Raw genomic sequence first — 16,155 nt, 5'->3', positions numbered from 1 at the left:
GGGAAAACCATCTATGTTGGAAATACTCTTGCCCCTCATGTTCTTGCTATACTACCCAGGTATTACTGCAACTTGGTTGCAAAGCCGGGGAAATAAGCTGCTCCTGGAAGAAGATGGATTCCGTTTGGCCTTGTGCATTTTATTTGCAGCTGCTAGATCAAGTTGGGGAATGTGGACCAATTTTTTTTCCCCTTGCCCAGGGAGAAAGTCATTTCTCAGTCTTCATTCTTTCAAACATATTGTTAAACATTGTTTTAGTTAAGGCCAAAAGATGAGTCTGCTTGTCTATACAGAAGGTTAAGCGTTACTAGGAAGCGCCTAGAGCCTGTGTTCTGCCACTGAGCAGATTCAGAAGTCATCTCTTCACTGTTTCTACAAAATGCTTGAGGGAGCTTTACTCTTGATGGCCATTGAAAGCAGGTGCCATTTTTAATAGATCACAGTATGGATTAAGAAATGCTCTTCCAAAGTCAACACAAGTGTTTAAAAAGGAAGATTTTGTTGTTATGGAGAGAAAGCCATCTAACTGTTTTTCTCCCACTCTGCCCACAAAGAATCCCACATAGGGATAGCTTTAATCTAAATTAAATGCTGTGCAATATTTCAATCGAAAGCTGAGCATTGAAGCTTTTGGGCACAAAAGATTTTCACCTGGCATTCTTGTGGAACTTCTAAACAATAACCATTTTTTGAAGATGGCTATTCTGCCCCAGGAAGGAAGGGTATGAAGTAGGGTCCTTTGGGTACAAGAGATTCCAAAAGAGGTTAGGTTACCCTTGTAGTTGTGCCTGGAAAAAATATGCTTTTCAAAAATGTGATCATGAAACTTACTGGCAGTGCAGAATGTTATGGGGTTAATTCAATATGCTCTTAAAATTCTATTAGAATTTTATAATGCCAATAAAGCTGTAAGTGTAAATGGAGGACATGATATACATTTGTAATATGGTCCTACCAGCTACCCAATGTGATAGACTGTAAGACATTGATCCCATGCCTTCCTCTTGTATTATCTATGTCACTATCTGGTAGAACAAGACCTTTTTCTGACCGTTTTTTAAATTTTTAACAACAGATTATCCTTATTTAATCATGTCACAGTCCCCAAAGAAATTGTAAGTAGGTGGGGAATTTAGATTGTGAGCTATCTGATTCTAAAGTTTGTTGCTTCCATATAGAGTTATAATTATAACTATGACCAGCAATTTAGCAAGGGTTACATTTCCACACACCTACTCCTTACAACACCTCTAAATGGCATTTAAGATGGGGTGGGGTTTTTTAGGGGGATTAGAAAAGACCAGCTGGTTTTGGCATTATGGATAGAATAAGTATATGAACAAATAGAGATAATTAACAACCACCCATGGTATGTTACATTGTGAAATGAGGAATGCAGAAACAGTAAATACTTTTAAATTCTACTAGTGACTGCTGCATGCTAAGATGCAATTAGGCAAATTGTTTAGAATTTAAAGGGGCTAAGTTAGCTTCAAGAATTAAGCTAGTGTCTTAAAGCCCTACTCAGGAATATATCTTTCTGGTAAGCTCTTGACAACTGAATGTATTCTCCAGACCTTGTGGTATGATAGACCTTTACTCCTATAAAAGTCTGGGGCCCTATGGCTTTGTTTAAATAGCCTAAAACCCATGTACTGGTGCTTAAAACTAGTGACTTTATTCTTTTCACTGATAAAATGAGAAATGGTTCTTCAGTTATTCTTAAAATATCTTGTCAGAAGTATGTTTTTTAAGGGGAGAGGAGTGGTTCAGGCTAGTGGAAGCTATGTCTTCACATTCATTGGGCTTCAAAACAATGCATTTTACAAATGCAGGCATCAATTGGAATGTTATGATCAGAAATTAAATTTTATACAGTGTTTATCTTATTCATTATTTGGGATTCACATTTTGGATCTCCAAAACTCTACTTTTAGCATTTTACTGAGCCACTACGACTGTGCCAAAGGGGTGTTGACATGTCAGAACATAGTGAAGAAACTACATTTTTGTATGGTTGAGCTGTTCAGCCTGCTGGAAGATCTCATTCAATGACTGCTGTCTGTCAATGGAAAGTTTGGGAAGCCCAGTTTGTGATTTGATAGCCAAAGTACTGATTAAATTCTAATATAAAGGCATCAGATATCAAAAGGAAAAGTGGATGGCATCATCGTTTGCAATGGTATAAGGTACTTCACAGTCTAATTTTATGTTGAATTTGCCTCTGTGACATAAGCAGTGCACATACTATAGATTCTCCAAAACATCATCCTTTCATGAGTAATCCATATAATTTCTTGGCTAATTCTGATACTGCCATCTAAATACAGCTTTTGCCATGGCATGAGTTCAAAAACTAATTCGGCACTACCCCAGAACATCACCAATGTTCACAAGAAAATTGATAGGGAACCAGCATGGGCACGTAAAACTTGCTGAATATAACATTTGGTTCTAAATTTCAAGTCTATCTGGTAATGAGATTATGATTTTATGTCCACTTAAAGTTAAAAAGAACCAAAAAACATGTAAGAATTTTCTGGAGTTTTTCTAGATCCAAGTACAATGTCCTTTTCCATTGTATTGTTTGGTAGATATGCATTCAGCTCTCTTGCAAATGAATGGCCCTCAATTCCTCATTTTGCTGAGTGTTTAGCTAGTGAAATGTAGCTATATCTGTCTTTCATAAAGCCCATAATTAAGATGGGAATACGGCTTGGCTCATGAGCTAGCCATTATGTGGTTACCTTCATCTTACTTAGAAGAGGGCCTCGGGCATGTGGGAGCGGGGGAATGGGACAGAATCATTTCTTAATTGTGCAAGACATGGAAAAGATAGAACAGTGGTCCCTCCTGTTCAAAAGGATTTCTTACCTGAAAAATATGAGATGCCAACGGGCTATTGGACTTGTGAGGATTGCTACAAGTCTTTTTCTGATGTACAAATTCCAGCTGACACATATGCAGAAAAAACATGCAGTACTTGGCTCTTGGCCTGCTCTGAAAATATAACACACCCATTCTAAAACTCTTGCTTAGAATATGTTGTCCTGATTCAAGACTGTAGTCAATGAAAATCAGTATTTTATGTTTCTAATCTATTGCTAGGTGTCTCCTATGTTTTAACGTGACCTGGAATTTGATCTACCTGCATATGGCAGGTTTTCATATGAAATAATTGAGATTTGAGCAATCAAAAAAAATTGCTTAGAAGCAGCTAAGCATTATTTTATAGCAGCTGCACATTAGTATGTCAAATGTCCTAAAAAAACTCACTACTATACAGTGAGCTACGTTTGAGATGAATTTTTGGGGGTATATTTTTGTAAACAATTATACAGTTGCCTTCTCACAACAGTGTCTGATGCACAGATGTTTAAAAATAACAAAGCACACTACTCCTCTAAATTAGTAATAATACCTGACGTAGCATAACCCTAGTCTTAATTTTGCATATACAATCTATACAAAACACCAAACTAATCCACCAAAGAAGCTAATTCAGCTTCCAAACTCAAGTGTCTCAGGGAACATTAATGCCTTATGAAAGGCTGAAAAGGTTGGGGCCATCCTGACCTCTGAATAGATGCTATTCCATGTATGTAGTGTAGCTACAATAGTTTAAAAAGCTAATTTAAAAATGAATCAAGAGTAATGTTCAGATCAGCAGACGTCTGGTGCCATTTTATTCTGCTTTCAAGTACTGCAGCTTAATGGTAGTTATGCATCGAGAATACTTTTGGAGGAGGAGGAGAACTACAAATCAAATCTAGCAAAAAAGAATATTTAATCATTGTTATATGCTATTATTGATGTCTCCCTTTATGGATTGTTATGATACCAATTGAATAGATGGAAGTGACGAAGGCTTAATGTCTTGAAGGTAAAACGGACTAATGCATAAGCATTAAAAAATCATATTAACTGCTAGTGTCAATCCAATATTCATAGGTAGTGAAAAAGCTGAAGAACTAATTGACTTCATGGATTAAAAAAATACAGAAACAGGATTTTTCCCATGTTAAGTCTTGAAAATCATTTGATGAAAGATGGTGTTTCATCTTTGGTGTAAACATTGGGAGTGAAGTTACTTTCCCTGTACAAACAAGTGTCTCCACATCTTTTTTTTTATAGTGTGGTGACCATGTAAAAACACTACTCTACGTTGTCCCAAGTGGAAACACTATTCTATGTTATTTAGTATCGAATAATATTAACACATCCCAACTTCCTGCTTACTAGAGATTTCCGGAGGTCCGCTCGTCATTCGGAAACTACCACTTTAGTTCGATCAATCGCTCCGCCCAAGTCTTTCCGAAAATTTCCGATAGCTAACGGACGTGTCCGAGAACCGGATACGGAAAAAGACGAGCGCATCCGGAAGAAGACGAGAGAAGTTCGGCCATCCCAATCCCACGAAGACTTCGAAGCCGAATCGGGCGAGAAGCCATCATGGCGGACAGGATTGCGCAGCTCCGGGCGGATGGGATCCAGAAGCGGTTGGTGCAGGAAGGCCGGGGACCGACGCCTGATTACCAAGACGGTACCAAGGTGAAAAAGATCGTGAGCGACTATCGGGAGATAACGGAACCGAAAACGCGCATGCGCTATCAGAAAGGAACATTTGTGTTGAAGTGCGCATGCGCGGTGGGCTGTAGACCTGGGCGAGTGGAGACGGGAGGTCGCGTGAGCGAAATGGAACGCCGCTCATTTGTCTCCATTCATTCCTTTGCTCCTGCTCTAGTTTATGTCTCCGTCAATAGGTTGCTCTCGTTCCCGCTTTGTACACTGAAAAATCTGATCAGCTATCAGTGTCATTAAGCGAGAATAGCTAGTGCTTAGCAAGAATAGTAATTCACCCTATTGAGAGGATACCCAATTGGGGAAATCTGGGTTTAGCAAGGGGGAGTTCACCTACTCCAGCTAGAATTGGAGAGTCGGCAGTCTCCTCGATATTGCTGGACAATTCCAGCATCCCTGACCAATGGGCCCTGCCGGCTGGAGCTGGCGAATTTTAAAAAATTAGAAAGGTCACAGGTGGCTCTGCACTAGAAGGCTGCTACTGCTGATTTTAGAAGAGATTTTCACAGGAGATGACATTTGGCGGATCTTGACTGGTTTGGTTGCTAAGCTTCATTGAGCTTGGTATGGATTGAGAATGGTATGACTGTTGTGTGTTTTAAATTATGCATTGTTTTGTGTCGTTTTAATTTTTGTTTGTATCCCCCTTCCCTGGTTTGAGTTGTGAGCCGCCCTGAGTCCCCTTCGGGGGGGGAAAGGGCGGCATATAAATAAAATAAACATTCAAACATTCATTCAGCTTGGTTAGTGTTATAAAAAAAAGATCCAGAGAGAGGATCAGAGCTCTAGACCACTAGTTCTCAACTTTGGTAGCTTGAAGATGTGTGGACTTCACCTCCCAGAATTCTTCAGCCACCTTTGCTTGGGTGGGGAGTTCTGGGAGTTGAAGTTCACATCTTCAAGACGCCAGGGTTGAAAAATATTCCCCTAGATCAAATTGGTAAAAAGAAAAAAAAACTAACAGCCACCCAGTTTTGTCACAGGGCCAAGAAAATGATAGATGTAGCCACCAAGGATGAGCCTCAGTTCAAAGGCACCTTTACTTTGGAGGAGTCTGTTGTTGTTAATCTTAAAATGCACATTAGCTTCCATGTAGTTTCTTCTTCGCATGCACATCTAAGTAACTGAAATCCAGGCTGACTGTCTCCAAACTCTAATCCAAAGATTACAATCCGCTTGGGGAAAAGTGTGTGTGGAGCTGTCCCCTTACATACCGATTTGAACTCTTTCTACCACATAGTGGCTTATGTTTGCCCCAATGTTGGGATTTTGAGAGGATAGGAATCAATGACATTTATTTATTTATTTATTTATTAGACTTATATACCACTTCATAGGGCTTTCAGCCCTCTCTAAGTGATTTACAAATTTTTTAGCAAATTGAGTCAGCAACTTGCCCCCACAGCCCGGGTCCTCATTTCACCCACCTCGGAAGGACGGAAGGCTGAGTCGACCTTGAGCCGGTGAGATTTGAACCGCTGAACTGCAGATCACAGTCAGCTAAAGTGGCCTGCAGTACTGCACCCTAACCACTGCGCCACCTCAGCTCACATCGGCATTGGCTGTTGGGATGGTGACTCCCACTGAATTTTTTTCCACTTCATTCAAGATAAGAGTTTTTCAACTCGAGAGGTGCAAGTAGGCAGCTCAGTCAGCCAACTGGGCTTCTTTCCATTTGACACATATGCTTGTGTGCCACTTGCGCTCAGCCACTTCAATCCAGTTCTTCATAGCGCTACATCAGTCCTTTTTAAAATCACTGTTAGTTGCTTTTCAGGAAATGCTGTCTTATGGTTCCAAAGTTGGAACAGATGTGGGTATGCATGCCATGCTTGTTGCCACTTCCTTAAAGAAGCTACCTCTTTTCCAAGGTTAGTACAGTAGCCAAGTGATCAAAGAAAACTGCACATTTGAGTTAAACAGGTTATAATGGTGCTTCAGAGTGGGCATGGATATGCTGCCTCAATAACTTTCCAGTGTGTATATACCATATTTTTCGGAGTATAAGCTGCACCTTTTTCCCTAAAAAAGGAGGCTGAAAATCTGGGTGTGTCTTATATGCTGAAACCCCGCCCCTTCACAAAAATGGCCATGCATACTTGTAGGAGGCTTTCAGAGAGTTCCTGGGGGCTGGGGAGGACAGAAATGACCAAAAAACGGGCTGTCTTTTCTCAGTTTTGCTCCCCCAGCCCCCAGGAGCACTCTATAAGCTTATTAATGCTATTTTTTTGACGAAAAACAGGCCATTTTTTGCTCGTTTTTGGCGCCCCCCCCCAGGAGCACTCTACAAGCCGCCTAAGGTCTATTCATGCCCCTTTAAAAAAAAATTGCCTCTTCAAAACCTTGGTGCGTCTTGGTGCGTCTTCTACTCCGATGTGTCTTATACTCCGAAAAATACGGTGTGTGTGTGTGTGTGTATGTATATATATATATATCCCAGTAAGGGTATGGCTAGCTGATGAGAGCTAAATAGCTTGAAATAGATCTATATTAGTCTATACTAGTCTCCCTTTATTTATTTATCAGCACAAATATAACATATATATATATATATGTATGTATGTATGTATGTATGTATGTATGTATGTATGTATGTATATGTATATGTATATGTATATGTGTGTATATATATATATATATATATATATATATATATATATATATATATATATATATCCTTGAAGACTATCAGGAGAATTCAGGAGACATGAAAGATTCTTTAAAAAGGTATTGGCTGAAAGATATTGCAAAATTATGCGTGCTCTGAAATATTTTTTCAGCTTTGGAGCTAAAGCATTGCACAATCCCACTTTCACTAAATGATCTGTGTCTTTCTGATGTGGACAATGTTATATTGAGACGACATCATTGAACATCGTACTGCAAATGAGTTAAAATATCTGACATGCTGGTAGTCCTTGACTTAATGACTCTTATTGAGCCTGGAATTACGGTTGTAAATCAAGGCATGTGATTAGATTTGAATTTTTTTTTTTTGATAGTTGTTAAGTGACTGCCAGGGTCATTAAGCAAGCACTGTGGTCCATTTTCCCCAATGGGCATTTTTTGCTAGAAACAAAAAATAAATGCCAGAAACCAGGAAAAAAAAGTTGCAATCTGTTGGTAAAGCCAAATGTCAAGTACCCAAAATGCGATCACATGACCACCATAATTTAGAAAATGGTTTGTAAATTGCTGGGCAGGTCCATCATAACTTCAAATGGTTGTTATGCAAATGATCATAAGTCAAGGACTACCTGCAGTCTGTTCTGGTAGATTGGTGAGGTGACCTACTCACTTGCTCTGCTTCTGGTTCTCTTCAGGTTACCTTCCACTACCGCACCATGCTTTGCAGTTCAGATCAGAAAGTACTAGATGACAGTCGTACCCGGGACAAGCCTATGGAGCTGATCTTCGGCAAGAAATTCAAGCTGCCTGTCTGGGAAACCATCTTGCACAGCATGCAGGAGGGCGAGGTGGCTGAATTCTTGTGTGACACAAAGGTATTTCTCATGCCTGTTTGGGGGGAGGATTCATACAATCCTACAATGTTAGGTTGGAGTTAAAAACAACAACAACCCTGGAAGATCATTTCAATCAGAGGTGGGTTGCTGCTGGTTCGGCCTGGATCGGCCAAACCGGTAGTAGGGGCAGCGGGAGGCTCTGCCCACCTGCCCAGACGCTTCTGCACATGCGCAGAAGTGTCGCGTGCGTGGGACTGTGCCCAAACCAGTAATAAAAAATTGACAACGCACCACTGTTTTCAATATAAAATCACAGCAGTGAGATTACTGTATTCAGAGATAGAAGGATTTGACACTACCTAATAGGGAGGAATGGTTGGTGAAGTTAACAGATTTTGCCGAACTGGTTAGTTGGCTTTGATGAGAGAAAAGACGTATCTACTTTTATTACTGACGAAAAGCCTGTTACGCACTTTGCATAAAAATGGACTTGCGACATGATGGTGATTAAGAGTAGATTATAGAAAGAAAAGTCACATGATGTAACTTCAGAGAAAGGTCAAAATATATTTGTACTTATAACCGCTGTGAAGAATATGGAAAGCCATTCCATTATATCTTCCCCTCCCCCACCCCTTTTCTGGCTCCCCCCCCCCTTCTTATTTTTTGGTCTTTTCTTATTCTTCATTTGGTTGCATTGGCTTTGACCTTCCTGTTTAAGTTTTAATTTAAAAGAATATACTTACAATATAAGGTTGAGAGAGTCTTGGAGATCTTTTAGCCTAACCCCCTGCCTATTGCCAGAATCTATGCTTCAGCATCCCAGACAAATGGTCGTCTCAACACTCCAGAGAAAGAAATTCTATTGTGCCCCTGACAATCTCTGCCACTATTAAACTGTGCTGTTAAAAACATTTTCTTAATGCTCAACTGAAATCATCCTTATAATTTAAATATAATCTTTTCTTATTCTGGAACAACTTTGCCCTATTTTCTGCAGGAGGATCCTTTAGACATTTGGAGACAGATATCAGGTTTCCCCACTATTTCCTCTGAGCTAAACATGTCTATCACCACAAACGGTTCCTCATAAGTTTCTTCTGGTAGGCCATTTTTCATCTTGGCTTTCTTTCTTATGGATACCCTTGTTTGCCAGGGACCTTTCTAAAACCCACTGCCCAAGAATTGATTCACTATATTAGGTTTGGTCTGATTAAGACAGAATTAAAAGTAGCAAGGACTTTTGTGTTATACCTAGAGTGTACGCCAAATGATGTAAAGTGTATATATGCAACTTTGCCACTTACCAATTAAACTCGTACAAAAGAAAGCAACAAGTTCTTCAGCCTGAATGGTGTGCGTGGAATTACAGTTTTGCAATGTGGAACATTAGTAAGCGTGAGAAGTAGGAAAAAGGCCCTACCCAAATTCTTCTATTGTGGCTCACATATAAAGACCTTGATCTAGTATTGATTGATTCTGGAATGAGTAAAAGAATACTTGGTTTCCTTCTTTTATAACTGTGCCCAATACATTTATTCCCTCTTGCCTGTGCCATTTTTCTCCCCCTCTCTTGATTTTCCAGCATGTGGTCTTATATCCGATGGTGTCCAAGAGCCTGAGGAACATTGCAGCTGGGAAAGATCCTCTGGAGGGACAACGACATTGCTGTGGCATTGCCCAGATGCACGAACATCATTCGCTGGGTTATTCAGACCTTGATGAGCTCCAGCAGAACCCACAGCCCCTCATCTTTGCCTTTGAAGTGCTCAAGGTGAGGGGGAAGGAAAGGTGAGGTCCTCTGGGCTAGGCAGACTCAAGAAGGGCAATTGGGCTTCACCTGTTTGGAGTCTCTTACTTACTTGAGTATATGGCTCCCCAAAGCAAGGAGAAGAGAGATGCCTTCAGATAAAAGTTGGGAATGGGTCCCCCCCCCCCCCCACTGCACAGATGCCTGAGATAACCCCACCATCGTTTTAACGGGTCTTATTTTCAGGGGAAAGGCAGCATGCTTTTTGCTATCCCAATGAGGGAGAGAAACTGTTTGAAGTAATGCAAGTCCTTCTTTTCCCTCTTACCCTGCCTCCACTTTTTCAGCTTTGAGACACCTTTTAAATTATTGTATTCATTTGTTAGATACATATATATCTCGCCTTGAGCTCAAGGCAGCATGCACAGCACTGCCACGTCCCGTTTTTCCTTCCAATAAGTTTCCTTGTGAGATAGATTGGGAAGGTCAAAGGTCACCCAGGGAGCTTCTGTGGCTGAAACGAGCCTTAAATCGAGGTTTCCCCGGTGCCTTTCCCAATCCATTGCATTAGTTCTCTTCCAACACCTTAGAGCCGTGATGGTGAACCTCTGGCACGCATGCAAGAGTTGGCACGCAGCACCCTCTCGGATGGCACACGAGCCATCACCCCAGTTCAGCTCTGCCGCGCATGCGTGCACGCCTCCCACCACCCAGATGGTCTTCGGGTCTCTGCCGCGCATCTGCTGGGGGTGGGGTGCATGTGCAGGGGGCGCATGCACATGTGTCGGAGGGCTTGGAGGTGTGCAGGAGATGCGTATGCATGCATGGGCAGGGCGCATGGGAAGGGGATGCATACGCATTGCGTTTCGGGAGGCGCACATGCCTTCAGGGTGTGTGTGTGCTTATGTGCTTTGGGCACCTGCTCCGAAAAAGGTTTGCCATCACTACCTTAAAGCCTGGGTTGACCAAAGCAGGCTGGTTCTTAAGGGCCCTGCTTTCTCTAGCACTGTGATGTAACCATGCTTGTTGCCTTGTGCCACACCAGGTGGAAAGGCCTGGCATGTACCGGCAGGATCCATGGGCTATGTCAGATGAGGAGAAGTTGAAGGCTGTGCCCCTGATCCACCAGGAGGGCAATGAGCTCTACAAGGAAGGCAAAGTGCAAGAAGCGGCTGCCAAGTACTACGATGCAATCGCTTGCCTGAAGAACCTGCAAATGAAGGTGACTGATGGTGTGGCTCCCTGGGGGTTGGAGGTCCAGTTAGGGGTTTCACTTGCATAACATTCAGGGCAGCAAATGCCCAATCAGGGAAGGGTTTCCACCCTAACTCATTTCATTGCCCAGGTACAAATGTCATCAGGTCATTTTCATAAAGCCTGGCCTGGTCAGAACAATCTTTGCCCTTGATTGGACAGTCTGTGAATGAGATTTCTTCTCTTTGGTCTATGGGTTCCTAGTTATTCAACATTGGTTTTACTGTGCCTAAAACAGGGGTAGGAGTAGTGCTATGCCTTCAGGTGTATCATTTGGGTTTCACCAAGTTCTCTTTCTTACCTAGGTTTATAAAGATTAGTCAGTTTTTAAAATACGCAAAAGAAACCGGTATTCTGCAAAGTTAAATTTCATATTGTTGTCAGGCAACAAGACCTTTGGATCCACGCAAAGACTTCTCGGGGTTGTAGCTCATTTGTTAATTCCTGGATACCTAAATAGATTTGCTACCAGGAAATTTTCTCCTGGCTGCCTTGTGAATGCATGTACTTACCACCTACAGTATTCTCCAAATTCCAGGTGTGCCCTCATCTGAAAAACATGTCCCTACATGCTATCCCACTTTGCACATGCTCACCCAGTAAGGAAGATCCCTACTAAACCATTGGAACCATTTTTGCTCAGCTACTCTGGGGCACTCCTGGCCCAGTTCCAATTGGAGAGAAGGATTGTATCCTCCAAGTAATCCTATCAAAGCAATAGCGTTCTTTCTCACTCATGCAGCACCAGGACAGGGTCTGACAAGCAGCCAGAATGCCTTCTATAACATAATTTGTCAAGAAGGCACAATTTCTCTCTTCATCAGAACACATGCATGAAAAGGCTCCTGAGTCAGCATTAACATGATGCTAGCAGACGGGTGTGCAACATGAAATCTGCAGTGTCTTTTTTCCACCTCCCTGGCCTACATTTTCCAGGTAGAAATTGGCATTTGAAATTTTCTTCCATCATTCAATCACAGGATGTGATGGGGTCCTTGTTAAAAAAAAAAAAAGAGACAGGCTGTTTTGTGTGGGAAAGGTTCAAGTTCTTTCCCATCTTTTACACTTTCCTAAGGGCTTGGCTACAGGGTCTAGGACAACTTGTCATGGCCAACTCTCTCCAGGACAACTCACCATACGACAAGATTTACACTAATATTGAAGGAATAGCAGAATAGACTCCTGATGCCGAGGGAAGGGCAAAATGGTCTGCGAATGAAAATAAATAAATAAAATATTTTAAAAATTATTGTAAATATAATTAAATTGAATTGCTGAATTCTCCTGCGTTGAGTTGGCTCATGGGGAGTTGGCCATGGTGAATTGGACATGGCAAGTTGGCTACGGCTTGTTGCCTGCCGCAAGTTGTCCCTTCTGCTGGCTGCATGTGGATTTGACCTTGCTGCCACCCCAAGAGATTCTGTCCCAGGCCAACTCACAAGGGTTCTGGCCTGTGGGCAGATGTTGCTACAACTGACCCATGCTTTGTCCCCTTTCTCTCGTTCCCTGCCATAGGAGCAGCCAGGATCTCCTGACTGGATCCAGCTGGACCAACAGATTACTCCTTTATTGTTGAATTACTGCCAGTGTAAACTGCTGACTGAGGAGTACTATGAGGTGCTGGATCACTGCTCCTCCATTCTCAACAAGTATGAAGGTAAGGAGGCTTGTGAGCTACCAAAGAGCCACGGTGGGTTTGAAAGGTAGAGGAGTCTAAAGGGTGGCTGTCTTAATGGGGAGGGGAAATGTCAAGGCTGAAACTAGAGCAGGCCTTCAGAGGTCGTCAGAGGCCATGGATCCATCCTGGCTTACTGAAATGGCCACTTCCCCCACAGATAACGTCAAAGCCTACTTCAAGAGAGCCAAGGCTCATGCAGCCGTCTGGAATGCAACTGAGGCTCAGGCCGATTTTGCCAAGGTTTTGCAGCTGGATCCATCGCTGACCCCAGTGGTAACCCGGGAACTTCGCAACTTGGAGACCCGCCTGCGTGCGAAAGAGGACGAGGATAAGATCCGTTTCAAAGGCATCTTCTCCCAGTAGTCCTTGGACCGGCTGCTGATGCTCTTGCTCAGGACAGCTCTGGCTTTATATATCAGCCTGTCTAGGGAGAAGTTGTATAAATGTGGTGTGTGGCTCCTTGTCAGGCTTATCCCCACCCTCCACACTAACCTTGGAGGGAGCCAGCTTTTCTTGCCAACAGAGTTTGTACTCTCATGCCAATAGCACTATTTGCTACTGCCAGGGTTAGGTATGGCAAGAAAGGCATTTCAGATTCTCAAAGCCAAAGCAGGGTGGAAAGCATGTCCAGAAATGCATCTGCCACTTAGGTGGGAGCCTATCGTTCTCCTGTAATTGATTTTATTCTCCTGTCTCGCCACACATGGTGCCTTTTGGTCATCTGAGCACAAGGAAGGAAAGTTACTTTCTTGGGCTGGTGTCTTAAGAAAGGGCTGGCAGAAGCTCTGGCTGAAGGGTTTGCTTTGAATCGAGGCTTCTTTTCCATCTCCAAATCTTCTTTCAGCTGCCAGAGAAAAGGCCGGGCATAGGAGCATCCGATCTCTATAAACAGCAATGGCTTCCATGTCTGTGGATGTGGGCAAGAGAAAAGGGGATGCCAAGAACGACAAGGTCTGAGAGGTGATGGGCTCTTGAATATCATCCCTGCTCCCTCTCTTTGAGAGTCACGCAAAGCTCATACACAATCTCAGTTAGGTGCCCTTTGCTGCTACTTGAATATATAGGATTATACCCCGTAATCCCCCAGCCACAACTTTCCTGCCTAAAAGAAGCATAGCAAGCGTCTCTGTTGCAAGTTAAGAAGGGAAAAGCAAAGCATATCTTGAAAGGCAGGAGCTCATGTCTGCTGTAGTGAGGTGGCTGTGCTGGCAAACTCCTCAGTCCAGCCTTGGAGAAGGAATCTCATGCTGGTGGAATCCGAGTTGAAGAGATCTGTATTGTCATTTCCCAGCCTCGGATTGGTGGAGCTGCTGTAATTTTCCTGCCAAGAGACTTTTGAATTCCCACCCAACTCTATTTAGATTTGATATATGAGAGAGAGAGACAGAGAGAGAAAAACAGAAAGAGAGACCTGGTGGGTGTGGCTTCCTAATTAAAATAAGATGAAATATTTCCTTCTCTCTTGTAGAAGCTATAGGAGTAAAGGTGATGCTAGCTGGCCTATCTCATCTACGTATTGGAGTAGTGTGTTGTACTCCACCCTCAATAGCTTTCGGCTGCTTTAGAAGTCTCTGCCATAAAATCCTCATTTCTTGAATGCCAACTTTCCTCCATTAGTAGTAATTACTGGCAAAGCAGTCCCCAGACTCAGGTTCTGCAGTCACTCCTTGTTCAAAATGTGCCCATTCGAAGTTTTGTATGGGGATTACCTTGCTGGATTGGACAAGAAAATCCTCACCACTACAAACTGGAGCCTCACTATTGACTGTCTTGCTTATGATGGTGCAGAATAGTGGCTGAGAGCAAAGGCCCCACCTAGGAACTAGGCTTCCCTATCCATTCCCCATTCCCAAGTAATGAAGAATAGTAGTCATTTGCTGTTGCTGCTGTGTGTGGGACTGGGGTATATTTCGACCCCTCTCCCAAATTTTCTTGGCAGCTTTCCGGTCTAGGATCAAGGACCTGCTTAGTGTGTTTGTATCCATGTGTCTCTGTGTGCGTCTTGGCAATTGATTGCAGCCAGGAAACAGAGGGAAAATTGTTCCTTAATAAGACAAGAAAAAAGGGAGACCTCTGCTGAATGCAGCTTTCTATAATTGGGAACTCTAGCTGAGTTTGGGCTGCCTTTGGGAAGCACAAGGACCTAAATGAAGAAGCTATGTAGAGCAGGAGAATATTTCCTTTTTTTTCTTTCCTGTGGTGGAGGAGACTGAGAATTGTTTCCTATTGGAGACAGGATAGGGATGTTTCCTTCCATCCTGCCTCCTCAAAATTTCTATTGCCAAAGTTGCCTGTGAACCTCTCCAGATTCAGCTATAGTCCTGTAGCTGACAGTCCACCAATTTTACTGCTAAAATTGTTCTTCACCTTCTTTTAATGGCCATGAATTAGATCTAGTCTGTGTGTATTTCTCTCACTAAATTGCAGGGGATTTCATGATTTAGTTTTTATTTCAAGGGACAACTCCTCCCCACCCCCAAGGTCAAATAAACTAATGTAGATCCAATCCATGACTCCTCGGAAGAAAATACGGCTGGTCTCCCTGTGTATTTCCCAAACGTTGGTAAAGCTGTGCATTTTTATAGCTAGAGCTGCTCTCCAGATGTTAGTTCTTGGCTGCTATTTGCTGTGCCTTCTTTTGTGAGCTCTCATAGAATAAAAATGTGCTTCTAGACCAGAGTTGTCTGGTGATGACTACGACAGTGAAATTTATCGGTGCGTCTTCAGCACCCAAAATGGATGGCCAGTGATGGAAATGAGAACCCATCGCTGAAGTGTTTTGTGCTGACAAGAAGGCAACATGTGACAGAGTTCAAATAAAAAAAAAGTATTTTCCTCTCAGATACTATCTGTGTGGCTTCTTTAAAGTGTGGCTTTAACAGCCCAGCACAGCTTTTCCCTAATTTTTGTTGCTTGATAGTGTTGCCATTAGCGAAGGCACCTTCCTCTTCCACGGGCCTGTCTTTCTGCCTGCATATCCCTGAATCGATAGCTGTCCTTAAGGGAAAATGAGAGGTGACCAAATTAGGAGTATAATACGGGGGCTTACATCTATAGCAGGGGTCTCCAACCTTGGCAACTTTAAGACTTGTGGACTTCAACTCCCAGCAAAGCTGGCTGTTTTCTTGTGCCTTGCATGGCTTGTCAACTTGTTCCCTTTGTTTAGCCTGGCCCGTGTCTCCAAGATCAGAATTAGAGCAGAGAAAGTGGGAAAGTCCATCATGAGGTGCACGCCCCTCATTCTTATTGGAGTCTTCTGTCATTCATTACTGTGATTTAACAGATTACAGTTTAGAGTTCTGTACAAAAAATGTTAGCTTGAAATTTTGCTCATCTTAGGGCCCGTTTTATCTATTTTGCTTTTTGAGCTGCTACTGAGAAGAAGGTTCATAATGTTCTAAGAACTTATGAAAAGGTATTTTAAAAAA

General features: G+C 42.5%; 1 protein-coding gene and 1 long non-coding RNA gene across 2 annotated transcripts; one reads left to right on the top strand and one right to left on the bottom strand.

The window, feature by feature from the left end:
* Positions 1–228: 228 nt before the first annotated feature.
* On the bottom strand, positions 229–4,307 carry LOC116509109. The gene is made up of 2 exons (XR_004255464.1): positions 4,240–4,307; positions 229–3,000 (listed from the first exon to the last, which is right to left on the bottom strand). It is a non-coding gene; the product is annotated as an uncharacterized LOC116509109 (long non-coding RNA).
* Positions 4,308–4,430: 123 nt separating this feature from the next.
* AIP (aryl hydrocarbon receptor interacting protein) lies at positions 4,431–15,568 on the top strand. Its single transcript, XM_032218034.1, has 6 exons — positions 4,431–4,551; positions 7,905–8,084; positions 9,631–9,819; positions 10,841–11,017; positions 12,565–12,706; positions 12,885–15,568. Exons 1-6 carry the CDS (start codon positions 4,453–4,455, stop codon positions 13,088–13,090), a joined length of 993 nt encoding a protein of 330 aa, XP_032073925.1. The 5' UTR covers positions 4,431–4,452; the 3' UTR covers positions 13,091–15,568.
* The last annotated feature ends 587 nt before the right edge of the window (positions 15,569–16,155 follow it).

Source organism: Thamnophis elegans, chromosome 1, assembly GCF_009769535.1.
Source record: "Thamnophis elegans isolate rThaEle1 chromosome 1, rThaEle1.pri, whole genome shotgun sequence".
Taxonomy (NCBI): Eukaryota; Metazoa; Chordata; class Lepidosauria; order Squamata; family Colubridae; genus Thamnophis; species Thamnophis elegans.
The sequence above is the reverse complement of the archived record's forward strand: the minus strand, read 5'-3'. Positions and strand labels throughout refer to the sequence as shown.